Source organism: Camelus bactrianus, chromosome 3 (assembly GCF_048773025.1).
Source record: "Camelus bactrianus isolate YW-2024 breed Bactrian camel chromosome 3, ASM4877302v1, whole genome shotgun sequence".
NCBI classification, from domain to species: Eukaryota; Metazoa; Chordata; class Mammalia; order Artiodactyla; family Camelidae; genus Camelus; species Camelus bactrianus.
Window position 1 is genome coordinate 41,887,720 of NC_133541.1, and position 19,631 is coordinate 41,907,350.

At 36.7% G+C, this 19,631-nt stretch overlaps 1 protein-coding gene across 3 annotated transcripts in view; it reads right to left on the minus strand.

Annotated features, from left to right (window-relative positions):
* Positions 1-19,631, minus strand: part of ERCC8 (ERCC excision repair 8, CSA ubiquitin ligase complex subunit) — a 63,460-nt gene that overhangs the window by 4,583 nt on the left and 39,246 nt on the right. The window contains exon 12 of one of the 3 annotated variants that reach the window (XM_010966258.3): positions 1,160-14,321. The exons of 1 other annotated variant lie outside the window; for it this stretch is intronic. In XM_010966258.3, the coding sequence (XP_010964560.1) occupies positions 14,253-14,321 (69 nt within the window). In that variant the 3' untranslated portion in view covers positions 1,160-14,252. Of the gene's footprint in view, positions 1-1,159; positions 15,717-19,631 lie in introns of those variants that run through there. One more of the 3 variants, XM_074358729.1, reaches the window with a different exon arrangement.

Here is a 19,631-nt window from a genome sequence, read left to right on the forward strand (position 1 = left end):
TGGGCCTTTGGTTGACGTATATATTCTACTTCTCTACCAGTTACACAAACAAACCATTCATTTTATTAATCTAATTTCTAACCAAACTGTGCCTTTGGAAAACTCACTTAACCACGAAAAATCTCGCCTACTTTCATATGCAGAAATCATTTTCCAGAAATTTAAGTGATGATTACCTAATGTAGAAGTAAAAATTAAATTCTAAAAGTTATTAGATTTTGAAATTTATAAAAATAAACAAACTTGGATCAGTTCGCCTTTTCTCAGCTAATATTGATAATGTGAATAAAGAGCTAAAAATGGAAGTTAGTATACTGAAGTGTAGTTCTGAAAACTACCCATGAACTGAATTCTATAAATACCTCAGATATTTTAAACATGCAAAAAATTGAGCAAGGAATCTGTTTGGGAAAAACTATCTCTATGAAAAATTTTTACATTATTAGACTGAATAAAATTAATATTGATCACAGATGAAGCAGAAAAAAACGTTACATTTCTCTGGTTCAAGGTTTTAAAAAATAATGAATTTAAGAAGAAAAACATAACTAAACTAGTTTTAATTGGGTATTTGAATTTACGTCAGAGAATTTAATCTCTAATATCATATATATTTATGTTACATGCATATACCAAAGTGAAATAAAAATAAAGAATATGATTATAATTCTCATATTAGATTCTTGCTACCCCTTCACTCATTTACATGTTCTCCTGCCCTTTGTAAGCATTTGAGATTGTGAGCCCTCCTCTTGCCTTTCCTGTATTCCTTCTGGATACAAAGATTGTCAATGACCTGACATATGCAAAATTTCCAAAAGTATTTGTCATATTCCATAATGGGGGGACACAAGAGAAGAAAGCCCAGAACTTTATAGAGCCAACGGCAATGGAGAAACTCAGTCTAACCATAATATGGCCAGGTGGGAATGAGCTAGAGTTGGAGAAGAGCACATAAGGAAATCTGAACTCAAGATTTCATAAAATTCTCAATTTTGTTTAGCTCTTGAGATTCACATAGCAAGTCTCCAGTATAATAGCAATCCTCTAAAGGATTCAGGGAGGATCTGTGATGGGTGTTGAAGCCAATAGCAACCTTGAGAATAGAATCCTTGCCCTGTGTGAGAAGAAAGACTACAAGATTAATGCAATACCCAAGTTGTTAACTAATATTTAATAACACTTAAAATTCCATGCATAGTAAATTCAAAAAATGACACAATCAGTGAAGCATTTTATCATTTGCAAATTGTGAGCAGAATTATTTCACAGTTAAGTGCTTGGTAATGGTGGTGTTCATTAATTTTTTTTTTTTTTTGTATCTTCTATTTGCCAAGCAGTGTTCTAAGTGCTGAGGATACAACAATAACCAAAATAGACAAAATTCCTGCCCTCATAGAGTATACATTCCAGAAGGGAAAGAAGGATTAAAATAAATAAGCAGAACATGTCCTGAGGGGATAAAATTTGAGAGAATTTTGACAGAAGCTCAGAGCTCAATAATCATGAGATTTTAAGTAACAAGAGTTCTATTAGCTGAACAATTATTATATGATTATTATATGTAAGAACTTTATTTCATTTATTCATACAACTCTGTACGGTGTATTTTATTCCCTTTCCACAAACGAAACTTGCTCAGGAAGGCGAAGTAACTTGCTAAATTAAGTGGTGGTTCCATAACAATTTGGATGAAAACTTTACGAATTTTAGTTTAGGCAAAACAGAATGTTCACTTCATTAGAATTTGAGTGTTTATTTAGTATAAGATAATTCATGAGACTTTTTATAAAGACACTCCACCTTTGCCTTCAATGAACTTCAATTAATCTCGAATGTAAACTTCTACTTATTTATGTATTTCACAAAGTAAATACTATTTTAAAACACCTTCTGAACATTATAATATGTGATTTTGGAGCAGGAATGAATTTAACAATTTTCTATTCCAGTTTTCTGTCCCTTCCTTCTCTTTTTTTTAACTGATGGAAAAAAGAAAGTAAAAAAGTAGTATTCAAATTTCACATATTTACTTGGTAGTAAAACTAAGATAAAGACTCAGGTCTTCTGATTTCCAGTCTATTGTTTATTATTAATTTCTTTATGAAACCAGTACAATTTTTAAAAATAAACTTGCCATTCTTTAATGTTCTTAGTGATCATCACTAAGTTATTTTTAATACATTTTTTCCATAGTATTTACTGAAACTTGGACGAAATTTTGTATACATATGTAGATAAGAAAACAACGCAGTACCATAAAAATAGTCAATAACTCAATTTTCAAAGACTTAATAGGAGTATTATTCCCTCATTTTAGCACAACCTTAACAGCATATTTATATGAAAGGTATTCAGACTTATGCAGTAGTGGATGATGCCACTATGTAGGAGAAGAGAAGCTGGAGAGTTGCGTGTGAGCCACCTGGGAAGTAGCAGCTCTCCTGCACCCCGCCTGGTGTTTGAATAGGGTGTTAACTGGCCCTGTTTTAGTGCTGTTACTAACTCTTGCTCAGGGGATGAGATGAACAAAAAAGAAATGGCTTGCGCCAATCACTGGGGCCAATCATTAGTTGCCTTCAAGAGTTGAGCACCAATGCAAAGGAAACAAAGCCACTGGCCAGGCCCAAGGCTACAGACCCTATGCAACAGCCACTGACAGACTGTCAAGAAATAAAAAGCATGAGGAGCTTGAGGAATCTGGTCTTAAACATTGACTGACTTGTGTTTTTAGTGACAAAATAAGAAACCAAGTTAGGATTGTGACCTTTATTTAGTTCCAGGCCTTGGGAGAGCGTAGACTGGGAGGGCTGTATAAACCCACTAGCGCAAAGTTTATGAGTACCCTTGTGAGGATAAACAGCAGTGGTTTGTCAGGAAGTTACAGGGCATTTGCCGACTCCTACACACAGAATTAGAGCAGTCATAACACAGTTCTTTATCTTATTTCCCTTAGTTTTTTCTAGTTTTTAATTGTCCAATTTTTAAAAAGCAGGAAACAAAGAACTACATGGCAGCAAAATAACTATGCCTCCTGTATTTGAGGATGTTGCTGATATACTAGTAAGATAGAAAAGCTTGTCTTACAATAAATGACTTGTAAAAATTCCAGGCACTAAGGTACAGTACAGTGATTCAAGATGGCACAAAAGGACTGTACATGTTTTTTTCAAGGGAAATCCATATTCATGATTGGGCTTTGTTAGATATGTCCCTTGAATTTAATATTTTTCCAGAGTTAAAATTTAATATTTTTCCAGAGTTATTCTAGCAATAAATTTAACCCTCAGATGTCTAGAAACTTTATCATAATACAAAGCAAAGTGATTATTTTCCTCTCTGTAACTGGCTTTCCCTGCTATATATTTTAAAAGGTTTTTTGCCAATTTCATTTCTAGCATGGTTTGATTGATATTCAGTTTACAGTTCTAATGATACTCAAGAGTTTTAAAATTTGGGCTGAGTAAATAGGATCTGAATATAGAGAAAAAATTAAGTTTTAAAAAGGAACTGTATCAATGTATTTTTATAAAAATTATAAGTTACAGAAATGATTTTAGCTTTTCTAACTTTCCGTAGTTACTCATTTTTATAGAAGTAACCAAGTATTACTATATGACTCAACAGTAATGAAATATTTGAGTTAGAACTATGCAGCCATTAGGTTCAATATCTGATTTGTGTGATAGTGACTTTTCTTTGAAGTATAATTGAGATTAGTTCATTGGGACAAACTTTTTCTATTATCCTCTCATTCAGGTTTTAAATAAGAGCTAAAGTTTTTCTGTTTTCCAGTGTCTCACCAATAGTAGGCTCTACAAACCTTTGTGTCCTTTACTGAAGAGCCTTCATTTTGAAGTTATTTTCAACTGTTAAAGCAAGTGGTACAGCTTAAGGGTTTGTCTTCACAGCTTTCCTTAAAGGTTTTCATCTAGTCTAAATGGAGCTTTTTAGTATAAACTGACCCAAAAGAATGCTTCAGTTGAAGATGTCTTTTTTTCCCTCTCTTGAACTATTTCCTTAATTGTAAAGAAAAGGCTTGGTAGGAAGTATAAAAGCTTACCCATGACGCTGTTTTCAGACATCCTGTTAAACACAGGTTTAGGGCTGTGCTAGTAAACGTCTGCATTTACGGTTTCTATGCATTTTTTAAAAGCAGGCATTTCACGGGTGTGCCATAAATGACTTTAAAACTGGAATCAATCTGAGGCGCAGTAAACAACTGGCATAAGTGTCCTCTGAAATACGGCAGGATACAAGCACTTTATAAGACTGAAAGACACATACTATTAGCTAAGACACCACAGAAGGAAAATTTGTAAAATATAAAAGGCAACAGAGAGAAGTTACAGGTGATCACTACCTTTGTAATTGGTTCATTGATATATACAGTCAATAAGGCTGGACAAGTATCAGCTCAATGAAACAATTTAAAACAAGTTTCAGGGAGAAATCGGAGTTCTGGTCAAGATGGCGGAGTGGCAGGATGGCGAGCTTGCCTCTCCTCATGACTACAATGAAACCACGACTGAATGCTAAACAACTATCAAAAAAGAAGACTGGAACCTAGCAAAAAAAAGAGCTCCTGCAACTGGAAACATAAAGAGGGAACCACAGCAGGACAGTAGGAGGGGCATGCTCGCGATATAATTGGGCTCCACACACCCCTGGTGGGCGCCCCACAAGCTGAAGATTTGTTAAGTTGCAGAGGTCCTCCCACAGGAATGAGAGCTCTAAGTGCCATGTCAGGCTCCCCAGCTTGGGTTCCAGCATTGGGAAGAGAAGGAGACCCCAGGACATCTGGTTTTGAAGGCCAGGGAGGGTTGGCTCTGGGGGCCTCACAGAACTCGGGGAAGCGGAGACTCCATTCCCTTGAGAAGTGTACACGAAAACTCATGTGCACCAGGTCCAAGGGTAGAGGCAGTGATTTCACAGGAACCTGGGCCAGGCCTGCCTGCTGGACTTGGAGGGTCTCCCAGGGACGTGGGGAAAGGCTGCGGCTCACCCAGGGGACTTACAAGCTGGTGGTGGACATTCTGGGAGTGTTAATCTCCATGAGCTTTCCTGGAGGCTGACATCTTGATTGAATCATTAGCACCAAGACCTAGCCCCTCCCAACAGCCTGTAGGGAAGCCTCAGGCCAAACAAGTACAGGGTCGGAACACAGCCACACCCATCAGCAGACTCCCTAAGCCACAAAGGCCTCTAGACACAGCCCTATCCACCAGAGGTCCAGGACCAAGCGTCACCCAGCAGTGGGCAGGCATTGGCTCCTCCTGCCAGGAAACCTGCATAAGCCTCTAGTCCAGCCTCATCCACCAGGGGCAGATACTAGAAACAAGAAAACAATAATCCCAAAGCCCATGGAAGGAATTCACAAACACATAGAAAGACAGATATGAGGTGGCAAAGGAATATCTCTCAGGTCAAGGCACAAGATAAAATCCCAGAAGAAGAAATAAGCGATGAGGAGATAGGTAATTTATCTGAGAAAGAGTTTAAAGTAATGATGGCCACGATGTTCAGAAAACTCAAGAGGAGTACAGATGAACAGGGTGAAGTTTTTAGCAAAGAGTTGGAAAACAGAAAGAATACTCGAACAGAGTTGAAGAACAAAATCACTGAAATGAACAATACGCTAGAAGGAACCAAGAAGACTAAATGAGGCAGAAGAACAGATAAGTGACCTAAAAGAAATTAGTGGAAGTCACTACTTCAGAACAGAAAAAAGAATAAAAAGGAATAAGAATAGTTTAAGGAACTCTGGGATAACATGAAGTGCTCTAATGTTCACATTATGGGGTCCAAGAAAAAGGAGAGAGAAAGGATCTGAGAAAATTTTTGGAGAGATAATAACCAAAAACTTCCCCAGCTTGGGAATGGAAACAGTCACCCGAGTCTTGGAAACGCAGAGAGTACCACACAGAATCAACTCAAAGAGGATCATACCAATGCACATAGTCATCAAACTGACAACAATTAAGGATAAGGAGAAAATATTAAAACTAGCAAGAGAAAAGCAACAAATAGCATACAAGGGAACTCCTATAAGGTTATTAGCTGATTTTTCAGCAGAAACTCTACAGGCCAGAAGGGAGTGGCAAGATATATTTAAAGTGATGCAAGGGGGAAACTTAGAACCAAGAATACTCTATCCAGCAAGGCTCTCATTCAGACTTGATGGAGAAATTGAAAGCTTCACAGATACGCAAAAGCTAAAAGATTTCAGCACCACCAAACCAGCTTTGCAACAAATGTTAAAGGACCTTCCCTAGTCATCAGACCATAAGAAAAGAGAACAAAAAGAAGAAGAAAAAAAGAGAAAGAGAGACCTACGAAAGATTGCTTTGACTGGGGTATTTTGTAAATTTGGGAATTGTTTGTTCTAGTTCTGTGAGGAATGTCACGAGTATTTTGATGGGGGTTGCGTTGGATCTATGGATTGCTTTGGGTAGTGTGGCCATTTTGATAATGTTGATTCTTTTAATCCAAGTGCATAAGAAATCTTTCCATTTCTTTGTGTCATTTCAGTTTTCAGAGTATAGGTAACCTTGGTTAAGTTTATTTCTAGGTATTTTGTTGTTTGTGATGTAATGGAAATGTCTCTACCAGTTATAAAATTCTGTTTTTTGAAGTGAAAAAGAAAAAAATGAATGAAGGGCCACAAATGGAAAAATATTCTTCTTTTTTATGGATGAGCTTTATTCCATTACATATATATATATATATATATATATATACACACACACACACACACACACACACACACACACATACATACTGCATTTATATATATACACACACATATATAAATATATATACATATATAAATATATATATATACACACACACACATATATATATGCTGCATTTCCATTATCTGTTCAACTATTGATGTGCACTTAGGATGCTTCCGTATCTTGGCAATTATAAATAATGTTGCTGTTAACAGCAGGGTGTATGTATCTTTTTGAGTTAATTCTTATTTTGTGCTTGGCTTTATTCCTTTGATAACTATGTAAGTTTAAAAAGCTAAAGCTCTAAATGTTCTTAGAAACAATGAACACTACATATATGTAAATTAAAAAATGTATATGCAGTAAAAAAACAATGACCTATCAACCCATGAAAGACATAGAAGAACTTAAAAGACATATTACTAAATATAAGAAGCCAGTCTGAAAAGGTACAAACTGTACAATTCCAAGTAAATGACATTCTGGAAAAGGCACAGCTACAGAAACAATAAAAAGATCGTGGTTTCCAGGTGTTTGGAGAGAGGGAGGGAGGAATGAAAAGATGAAGCACAAGGAATTTTTAGGGCAATGAAATTATTCTGTATGATACTATAGTGGTGGCTACATGTCATTATGCATTTGTCAAAACACATAGAATGTACAACATCAAGGGCGAACCCTAATGTAAACTATGGACTTTGGTTGATAATGTGCCCATGTTGGTTCATCGACTGTACCAAATATGCCACATGATGAGGGATGTTGAGGGTAGGGGAGTATATATGTGTGGGGAGGGAGGATGGCTATGTGGGAACTCTGTATTTTCTGCTCAGTTCTGCTGTGAAACTGAAACTGCTCTAAAAGAATAAAGTCTATTAAAAAAAAAAAAAGGTTTAAGTGGAAGCGTCTATAGATCACTCCTATTTCTCCAATATATTTCTGCAAGTGTTTAAAAACAGAACAAAGGTTTAGGGTGGGGAGAAAAATAAAACAATAATTAATAAGTCTCTCCTGATGATCAGTTAGTCTTGAATTAGTGATCTTGCAGGTCAAGTGCAAAATCTTGAAGTACAGAACAGAAACAACAAAGCAAATATTTACTGAGCACCTACTATGTGGCAGGAACTGTTTTAGGATTATAAAAAAAAGGCAAGCAGGAAGGAAAGATAAGACTATGAAGGAGAGATCAAAGTCAACTTTACATGTAATTATTAGGTGATGCAGAGAAGAAAAAAAAAGAGGGGAGAGAAGAAACAATTAAACAAATATTAGAAGAAAATATTCCTGAGCTGAGAAAAGGCTTGAGGCTTTGGATTGAAAGAGCTCACAAGAGGTCCAGGAAGTGAGGGGGGAGGGGTAGATAACTGATAACATTAAGGATAAAAAGAAAAATAAAGCCCTCAGTTGACAAGCTTTCAGCTATAAAGAATGAGTTTCCTACAAAGGGAAAAAAAATCAAGCTGGTTTTAGAATCCTAATCTGCAATAATAGATGCTAGAAGAAAGTGGACATAATAGTTACAGGCTAATGAAATAAAAGGACTGCAACCCAAGAATCCTACCCAGCAAAATTACCATTTCCTCTGCCAGAGGAAAAGATGCTACTCAGTAACAAAAGGGTATCACCCAAATCATTAAGGAAAATATAGTGCACTTCACAATCTTTTACCACTGTACATGTGGCCCTAAAAAGGGCCTGAAAAAAAAACTGTGTACACTCACAAAATGGAGTATTGTGCAGTTAATGAAAAGAAATGACAGTGTGTTAAAATTTGTAACTGGGATTGGTTCTAAGACTTGCAGACATGGAAAATTGTCATGAAGGATAAAGTTTATACTCACATATCCCTAGAGCCCGGAGGCACGGCACACCATGCCACGCAGGGCCACATGGAGAAGGGCCAGGACCAGTCAGGAGGCAGAGAGGAGAGGGCAGAGCATGGCCCAGAGCCTTAACTGGCGTTTTCATGGGAAGGAATGAGTGGGCAGGGCAGGTACACTGAGTAAGTTTGGGACTGGAGAGTCTGAGTAATTTCAGTAGATGCTGGGCTACAGGGGTGGCCCCTAGTCGTCTGGTAGCTGGCCCTGGGGTAGTTTAGAGCAAGGGGAATACTGGATCGGTGTGTAAGTTTGATAAAGGAGATGGTTGAGGGTGTGCACTCTGGATTGGTTGGCTTGCATATCAAAGGCATTCTCCCAGGGAAGTCTTTTGCTATCTCTGGGCATTAGTTAGACATGGAAGGGTCAGTGTCGCCAGGACCAAGGCCCCCAATGCCAGAGTACCAAGAATACAGAAAATAAGAAAATGTAATCAATACAATTGGCCATGATGCTTTGGCATCCTATTAAGGAATATTTGGGGGTGATGCTAGTGGAGACTATGAGAGAGTAGAACACAAGCTGCTCTAAACAGTGTGGAAAATATTTACTAAGAGAGTAGAAAGGAAGAACATAAGTAGAGTTGTAAGGAGTCCTTGCAGGCCAGCCCGTAACTAGATTTTCTATTTATACGGTATTAGCCAAGAAGACAGAGCTGAAATTCTTAGTCTCCAACAATATCTTAGTGGAGTTTCAAAGCGTGCTGAAAGTATGAGATTATAACGTGTCTATTTGTGTATCTACCAAGTGCAGGTCCAGCACTTCTTTTGTTGCAGGGTATTAAATGACATATTAGCAAAGTATATGTAAAGATTAGTGGTATTGTGTGTAACCAAGGGGAAAGAGTGGTTGTGGTAATCACAGAGCAGACACAGGATGAGAGTAGGAAAAAGCCTTGTGAAGTAGATGGTCTTCTCCCCAGAGCGCTTGAAGGAGTTGACTGATAGGAGGCAAGAGCCTCCAGGGAAAACAGTAATCTCCATTAATATTTAGAACACAGATAGCAGTAACCTCCACTAGATTTCCCTTTAGGCATGGGAGTGCAGGGGTGTACTCTTAGGCAGAAAAAAAGGAGTAGAGCAGGATCATGGGCTAAGCAGACAGTAAGCTCAGAAATGTAATGGGATCCCTAATGACAAAGGAAGAAAAGCAAAAATGTCCTATGTCCAATTTGTGCCTTAGGAGAGGTAGTCATGGGCGTTGCTGGGGCTCATGCTTTAGTATCGGGGTGAGATCATCTCCAACGGTGAGGTCTCGGACTGGGAAATGTTCTCTGGGATGTGGGTCTGGGGTATCCTTTCCAAGATGGTACCCATCTGAGGTGATGTGGGTCTCAGCATTTGCCATGTTTGATTGAAACAATGGCTTTAGAGGGTTTGGGCTTCCAGACTGTAAATTAATGAAAGCACCCAGACCAGGGGCAATAAGACCAACAGTCAACAGAAAGGTGTAAAGCTACACTGACAAGGGTTTTGTTTTTGGTGGAAGTTTAGGCTCATACAGGTCCCATATCAGATGAGTAGCTGTCTGCTACAGGAGTACCTATTAATTTCAATTTGGATGTAAAATTTGTAGATAAAGACTATGTCGCCATCAGAACCCAAAAGTACTAAAAGATGTACCTGTATATCCTAAATGCGTACCAAATGAGTCCCCTTGGAGGAGGATGTTATCAGTGTAATGTCATACCTGTGCTCCTGGAAGAAGGTGGATGCAGTTGAGATCCTGTCTGCAAAGACTGTGTGATGGCAAAGCTGCTGAGGTACCTGATGGACAGTCTGGAAAAGGTGTATTGTGTTCCTTTGAGGCGAAGACAAATTGCAGCTATAGGCTGGTGAAACAGGCACTGAACAGAGCATGTTAGCCAAATCTATTAGAGCAAAATATTTACCAGTTGTTGACTGAATAGAATCAGTAACGTCAATAATATTGGATATAGAGTATGGGGGCCCCAATGGATGGGACCACATTATTAATGTTGTAGTAATGCATCATAAGGTGCCCTTTTATCTTTTTGTTATAAAATAATCCTTTAGTATATTCATTTAGTGTATAAATTTTGGATTTCCAATTGGATCAAATTATTCCCAAATTATAAAACTGTTTTAACATTATATATGTATATATTATTCAATTACCTTTTATTTTCTCTGTTTCGCTTTTAAATCAGTAACTAATCTAGAACTAGCATTACGCTTGCTAGACTGGCATTTGCCTAGCACTTAAAATTTAAACTTTTTGGTTTTTTTCCCCTTGGGTTTGTAGCCACCTAAAGTCATTTTTCTTGTTTTCTTCCTGTTTCAGGTTTTTGCACCCTGAAGGTACAGTCTTTTTTTTTTTTTTCTGGCTGGTAAGAGGAAAAGAGGGAGGCTGAAGGGGCCAAGTGCATCTAGGCAACTTTCCCCTGGGATGTCCTCTGTCCACAGAATAATCAGTCCCTTCCTCACACCCACCTTTTTTCAAATTTGTAGAATGGCTTGAATCTCTAGGTGACTAAAATTTTTCCTTTTTTTTCCCCCCTTTTGGATGTTTACCTGATAAGCTCCTGATGGTTCTGAGCGGCATCTCTGTAAGCAAAGCCCCCCTTCTCTAGGGTGTCCCAATCAACCTTAGAGGGGCTAAAGTCTACATCTAGGAAAGCAATGGTGGCATCAGCATTAACTTTTACATTTTTTGTTTGAGCACAAGACCCTTTGCATGTTGACAATTAGCGGCTCTTAGGAGAGTACATATACATGGATTAAGTACTTTGCATTTTTAAAATTAATTGGATCAACTCTTCAGGGTTTTGGGTGGGGGGGTGCTGGAACCAGATGCAGCTTGAGCCACTGGTCTCCAGGGATGGGACCTGTTAGACCCTGCTAGGTTGGGGAATAAGTTGCTCATGACAGCAGCAAGTAGGCACAGCAATGAAGCTTGCGACTTGAAGTGTTTGTGGGGAGCCATGATCTTCTGAGAAGGCCCTCACACCAAACCCACAAATGGTTCACAGCATATGAGCAAGTGTTCAAGTGGAGCCATCTCCTACTGCTTTGAGGAACAGATGGAATTTGACTCAGAAAAGCTCAGGGAGGACAAGAGAAATGGTTTATGCATGGCTCCAGAAGCATATGTCATTCCAGACACTAGATTCTTCATCTAAGTGACTCAGATGGCTCTACTGCTTGTCAGCATTGCCCAGTCAGTGGATTAGACTTGTCCTATGGCAGTAGGAGGGTAGTCACTCCTCATTCCCAGCAGATGGACCTTTTAAAAATGTAGCCAGTCACCTATAAACCCCTGTGGTTCTGTCCTGGATCTTGAGCTCTCCACCAATGGGGGAAATACACTGAGTGCCCCCTTTAGATTGGGAAATCATGGTAATACCTGACAGAAAAACAACACAATGCAGCAGGCACCAAGCAGCAAGTGCACCAACAACCAGGGGTGCCCTTTCAGGCAGTGTCCCTTGACTGTCAGATCTAGACAATAAGCCAAGAGCAGCTCAAAGAATATCATCTACTTTTCGTGCAAATCACCCAGCTCGCTGTGCTAACTGTTAAGATTTGTCCTGGTTTTGTTCTAATCAGGTATGGCAAGACACACAGAAGGAAATGACTATCACGAAGGAAGATGTTTATATTCACAGATCCCTAGAACTAGAACCAGAAGGCATGGCATACCCTGCCATGCAGGGTTACAGAGGGAAGGACTAGGTTAGGTCAGGAGGCCTCTCTAGGGAGAAAGCAGAGCATGGCCTTTATTGGGGTTTGCTGGGAAGGAATGAGTGGGGCAGGATAGGTACACCGAATAAATTTAGGATTGGATAGTTGGAATAATTTCAATAGACTCTGGCACTTAGTTGTCTGGTACCCGGCCCTGGGGTAATCTAGGACAAGGGGAATAGTGGTTTAGTGTGTGAGAGCTTGATAAAGAAGATGGCTAGGGGTGTGGACTCTGGACTGATTGGTTTGTATATCAAAGGCATGCTCCCTGGGGAGTCCTTTGCTATCTCTGGGAATTAATTAGACCTGGAAGAGGCAGTGTTGCCAGGATCAAGGCCCCAAATGCCAGAGTATCAAGAATACAGAAAATAAGAAAATATAGTCAATACATGTAGTTATACCAAATGACACAGAAAAATTTCTGTGAGCTATAATTGAAAAAAAATCAGGACAGAACTGTGTATATCCTATTTTTTCAAACTAAAAATACTTGCCCATCTATGTCTACATAGGTCCTTACTGGATTATAATGTGAATGAACACATACTTGGTTAATAACTTGGATTGTGGAAGAAGGGGTAAGGGATGAGGAAGGAGTTGCTGATGTGGGAAGAGGAGTTTGCATGATAACAGCATGCCGAACACCCAGCTGTGTAAAATTATGTGTCATAAAGAGATGCATGAAAGAATGGCCACTAAAATATTAGTAGTAGTTACCTGAGGGTGGCATGATTCCAAGTCATCTTTACGTCTTGGAAGGTTTATGGCTTAAATTATTTACAATAAGCATGTATATTTATATAACTATAAAGAAGTAATAGTTATTTACAGCTTGGAAAAAGACTTCTTTTTTCTTAAAACAAACAAAAAAAATTCTCAATTTCAATAGCATTTTCAAAGGTCATAAACATCCTCACCAAGGGGAGAAAAAGTGAAAGTAAAATGGTCAGGGCTTAAGAAAATTAACTAAAAAGTAAATGTATGGAAAACAAAACATTTGGCCAGAAAGGTCTGATATGAGGCCTAACACTTACACATTTAAAAACTCTACTACTGTATACTTGGTATTCAAGCTCACAAAAACCTCTTTAACTAGTCTCCTACTGATAAGAATCAGAAAGAAAGGGAATGTAAGGTTAGCTTCATGATAATCACTCATGAGTTATCACATGAGAAGAGGAGACAACAAAATAGAAATTTTTGTGACATTTCATGTTTAAGACAGATCTCCTGCCAGGATATCTTCTGCTTTGATGAATGAAGGAGGACTTAGTCACATCTTAACCAGATTCATAGAAAAGCAGTTCAAGTTGCTGACAGTAAAATAAAGGAAACATGGAATTTTTCCCAAGTTAAAAACCTCTTCCTTTTTAGATTGTGGAAGGCATCAAATTCAAAAAAACTTAACACAAAGCTAGACAATGGTCAAATAAATGAAATCATTGCAAAAACTGAATACACAAATAAGAAAGAATTAAAAAATTGGTGCTAACTTTTCAACTATAATTTTTGATATGATCCTCAGTAAAATCATTCTTGAAAGTGAAAATGAGGAAGGTGATGGTACAGTCAGCAGGAGAAAGTCAGCACTGATCACGATACTTGCTCATTCTCTGAGACTGCATCTTACGGTCACACAAACTGTTCAAGTTCCCACAGAGGAGGTGCCATGATCTGTCCCCTTGTACTACAGCTGTAGGGGCTGCAGCAGGCCACAGCATCTGGATCAAGGAGACATGTTCTGATTAAGTAAAGTACATAGAACTCTGTTACAGGATTTCATGAAATTACTAACCTCATTTTAAAATAAATGGAAAGTCACACAAATTCAGGGCTAATTTAGCTGTCACTGGACAATTGAAAAAATAAAACAAAACAGTCCTGTTTTAAAAAAGTTTCATCAATAGAAACAAAAAGGCACTAAGAATTGATATTTATCCTTCCTCATCACTGCTGCTCCAGGCATCTTCAAATGCTGGATTTAATTGTGATTTGGTTGTAGTCTAAAAAAGGGAACAAAAAGAAAGATTCGATTATTCTACCTCAATATTTTAGGCTCATAATATAGTTATGAAATATATCAGATAAAAAGCAATCAGATAATCTTGAAAAAAACTTATATAATTGTTAATTTCAAACCAAAAATAACATAAGAAACACCCTACATACAATATAAAACAGTTTAACTTCATTTAACATAAATAGACATACCAGGCTTTATCCAAATTATGTTTCCTTCAAAGTAGTTACCACACACATACACACACACAAACACAATGATACTGCTATTACTTAAGGTATTTTTACAACCCTTTGGAATTACCTGGAGAAGGTAGCACATTAACATCCATGTAGCTAGGACTGGACTCAGTCTATAATCTGACCTAACAGCCCAAAATATTAATGTAGGCAACTTCTATTGTTTGGATAGACCTGACTTTTATAAATAATCAAAAAGCCATATATGGGGACTAAGGTGGTCCAAAAAGTAATGTGGGTTATTAAATAGTGAGGTTTATTTATTTATTTTTATAGCTAGTAAAGTAGTTCAGAAACACACACAAAATGTGTCAGAAATGGTAACATGTTGGTTGTTAGCATGTTGGTTTCCCTTGGCGTTTTCTTTGAAAGAGAACATGCATTTAGATTGTGTTTATTTAAAAGCAAGAATAAACAAATGGGACCTAATTAAACTTGAAAGCAAACGAAACCATAGGTAAAACAAAACGACAACCTACAGAATGGGAGAAAATTTTTGCAAATGAAACCGACAAAGGCTCGATCTCCAGAATATATAAACAGCTCATACGACTTAATAAGAAAAAAACAAACAACCCAATCCAAAAATGGGCAGAAGACCTAAACAAGCAATTCTCCAGGGAAGAAATACAAATGATCAATAGGCACATGAAAAAATGCTCAATATCACTAATTATCAGAGAAATGCAAATCAAAACTACAATGAGGTATCACCTCACACCAGTCAGACTGGCCATCATTCAAAAGTCCACAAATGACAAATGCTGGAGAGGCTGTGGAGAAAAGGGAACCCTCCTACACTGCTGGTGGGAATGCAGTTTGGTGCAGCCACTGTGGAAAACAGTATGGAGATTCCTCAAAAGACTAGGCATAGACTTACCATATGACCCAGGAATCCCGCTCCTTGGCATATATCCAGAAGGAACCCTACTTCAGGATGACACCTGCACCCCAATGTTCATAGCAGCACTATTTACAATAGCCAAGATATGGAGACAGCCTAAATGTCCATCAATGGATGACTGGATAAGGAAGATGTGGTATATTTATACAATGGAATACTACTCAGCCATAAAAACCAACAGCATAACATCATAACACCATTTGCAGCAACATGGATTGTCCTGGAGAATGTCATTCTAAGTGAAGTAAGCCAGAAAGAGAAAGAAAAATACCATATGAGATCGCTCATATGTGGAATCTTAAAAAAAAAAAACAAAACAGAAATACAAAGCAGAAACAGACTCATAGACATAGAATACAAACTTGTGGTTGCCAGGGGGGGACATGGGGTGTAGAATAGACAAACAAGATTGTACTGTGTAGCACAAGAAAATATATACAGGATCTTGTGGTGGCTCACAGCAAAAGAGAATGTGACAATAAATGTATGTATGTTCATGTATAACCGAAAAATTGTGCTCTACGCTGGAATTTGACACAACATTGTAAAATGACTATAACTCAATAAAAAAAGTTTAAAAAAATAAAAAATAGATTGTGTTTATTTAAAACAACAAAACATTGCAGTATTCTTACAACTTTTGAGCTGCACCTAATAAACATAACCAGCAATTAGAGGAATTTTAATTATCTGGGGTTTTCAAATCAATTCACTTTTTTGGGAGACTTTCTGAATGGCAACCTTCTTATTCTCAGGCAAATGATTAAAGGGCTTTAAGATAACCTCATTTTTTTGAGTATCTGGACATTATGAGCAGCTTTTACATTTGTTATGAGTTTGTTTAAACCCCAAATCCAATAATGTATTAGTAACTAGATTACTCTTAAATCATCTTAGATGTATTGCCTTTTATAACATGTAGCAATATTTTATGTTAAGGGTAACCCCTACAATATACCTGAGAATGTTCAGTTCCTTTTTGATGAACAAGCTGACTTAGACTCTTATAAGTCAAACAATGATAACAGGAGAAAAAGTAGGTGTTTCCAGAAAATTCCCCAAGTATCAGCCTGGATAGTCAGAAAACAATCTATTAATTTGGGTATTCTTTATAGCTGTTAAAGCTATAGCTCAGAGTCCATTACTTAACCTAATGTTGGGTATTGTTGCCATTACTGAAACTAATGTTGGCCGTTTTCACTTAGTTGTACAAACAAAATTCCATTATATCCCAAATGTCCAGACCCAAAACTATTACCAAGCCTCAGCTAACTATTCAGTTTTTTTCTAGCAGCAGTCCACTTACTTGTGAGAGTAGCATACTGAAGTCTGTTCATTCATTCTTTCATCCAAATGTTTTCTGAATTTCCTATCTTTCTGGGTTTATAATTTAACTACCAAATTAGGTTATTTAGTGCGAGTTTACTCAAAGATGTATTGTCTTTAGGGGTAGGTGATTATTCTTTCCTCTGCTACCTCTGAAAGCCTCTAAATCTGCCTTAGTTATCCACCAAAAAAGCCCTGGGGTAGGTAAGCCAAACAAAAGTCATTCCTCCTAATTCCACTATGGAAGCCCAATATATAATATAACCTATTAAACATTTAAATTTCATTTGAAGACTCAACAAAGAAGCAAAATTATATTTTAAGGTAAATTACTGTTGCTATGAGTGGACAAAAATAATAAGTGAAAATTGGAAATGCAGTTGCATATAAATTTTAGTCTGTAGTAGTAAAGGATAACAATATGAATGTATTACAGTATTACTAGAAGTACATTTTATTGCTAAAAAATCACAAATAAAATATCTTACTTGTAGTTGAAAGTTGCAATAAAAATATTACATATGATGTGGTACACATATTGCTGTTTGTGACCCACTGATCAAGTCTAACTACCATCTATTCAGTTTTCTCTCCAACATCTCCGCCTAGTGGACATTCTTTCTATGCTTGAACATATCCATCTCTAACTTATCAGGCTGCCCGTTTTACTGAGAGACGGTTGTGAACGTAGTTAGATAAGTATGAATCTAAAGGGGATCTAGCTCAGGTCCAAATAATGGAAAGGGAGAACAGAACCAAGCTTAACATCTACCACATATATATCTTGATAAATTCTAAATTTCTTACTAGTAATTAGTGGAAAGTCTTTATAGGTAGAATATAGGGGGGATCTGTTTTAGTAAGTGATTATACATCCACACAAGTGGTAAATAAAAGTTACATATTGTGTCACTGTCAAAATAAAGTAAGATTTTAAAAGAGATCATATTTAAACTATAATATAGCCACCCAAGAGACCTCAGGCAGGAAAAAGTGAAAAGAAGTTATACAGCCTTGCTCTGACCCTGACCAAGTTTTAGGAAGTGGGGGCAAAAAAAAGGGTAGATCTCTTAGAATATAACAGAACAGCCTGCCAACTAAATAATAAGATTTATGCTTAAAGACAATAAAACCTATCCCTATCACCCAATGTTTTTTAGTTTTTTATGGTAGAACTAAATTCCTCCTCTATCTTGGATATCAGAAGAAACACCCCTAAGGGATTATATTTTGGCTAATGGAGAAGTAAATCTCATCTCAAGGGTGGATTTGAAAGGAAACCTAAGAACACGTTTGCTTTGATGATTTTGATGTTTGAAGAGATCATAAACTTGTCCCAGATCACTAATAAATGGCAGAACTGGGATTTGAACCCAGTTACCAGTATTATTATTAGTTAGTTTACCTGACACTAAAGACCAAGTAAGTGTGTGTATGTAGTTGTGTGTTTTGTTTTCTGTTAAGTTCCCTCTCCGGGAAAATGTAGCAGTCACCCATTTGATAGTGAGATGAAAACACGTTTAAATACAAGTTAAATAGTAAATATACATGTAAGGGACAGGGTCTTATGTAGACAGACTTCTCTACTGGGATCTACAACATGACCATATTTATGTTTTACCTACATTCACAGGAATCTTTCAAACTAAAGTTTTTGTGGAAATAATGTAGTCACTTACCGTCTTATATTAATATGAGAATGGTGCCTACCTTAAAGCCTTATATACCAGTATATTTTAAAAGGTAAGGTTTTATAGCTCTTAAACTTAAATATAAAGCTGACTTGTTTCTTGTGTACTTCGATTTGATTTCTACTTTTTAGCTTGATTACCCACATACAAAATTCTTCTAGATGAGGAGTTCAAACTACCACCATAACTTCATAATAAGGAAATAAACTGTCCCATATTATCTTTATAAAATAAGCAGTTTAGTTTTCTTCTAATATCCTTTTTTCCATATTTAAGTAAAAGATAATTTACCTTTAATTTATTTTTATATTTTTCATTTGGTAAATGATTGTTCAACTTTCCAACATAACCTATAGTGTTATGTTAGATTTAAAGTATATAGTAATTGACAAACAACAGGATACAGTAATTAACAATAATACAAAATAAATGGCTAAACCAAATTATTTGAACATATTAAGCTGTCTACAAAAAAAAAAAAAAATTCAGTCATTTAAAGCATCTGTACACTAAAACTAATCAAAGCCACAATAGACCAAATTGGACATGTGATGAAATCTGGAAAATACCACCTTTAGGTAGCTTAAGGTAAAAGTAAAAAAATTCAGAGGCTACTACCTAAGACCAGAGATCATGCCTTATTCATCTTTGTTTACTCACTGAATTTTTAAGGCTCTTTATTCACACTGTCATATTTGCACCAATTTATGCTGTAAGAAAGGCATTAACAGACTGCTGGTAGAAGTGTAAATTGACAAAATATGACAGCATGAATAAAGAGCATTAAAAAATGTCATACATGATAACTTAATAGATAAATCTACTTCTAGGAATCTATCCAAAGAAGTAATCAGAAATATAAATAATTTATGAATAGCTACCTTTATGTTTTATAATGATCAAAAGAAATGTCTTCAAATAGGTAAATATTTAAATAACTGTGGTATATAAGTAACAGAATGCTATATTATTAAAAACAATACTTATGAATAGCTATTAATGACATGAAAAAGTCTTATTGTATAGTATTGAGAAAAGTAGGATGCAAGGTTGTATGTTAAGCATGATATTAACTATGTTAAAAACAAACATGCAGAGGGAAAAACCAGAAGTAAAATGAAGTAAAATGTTAA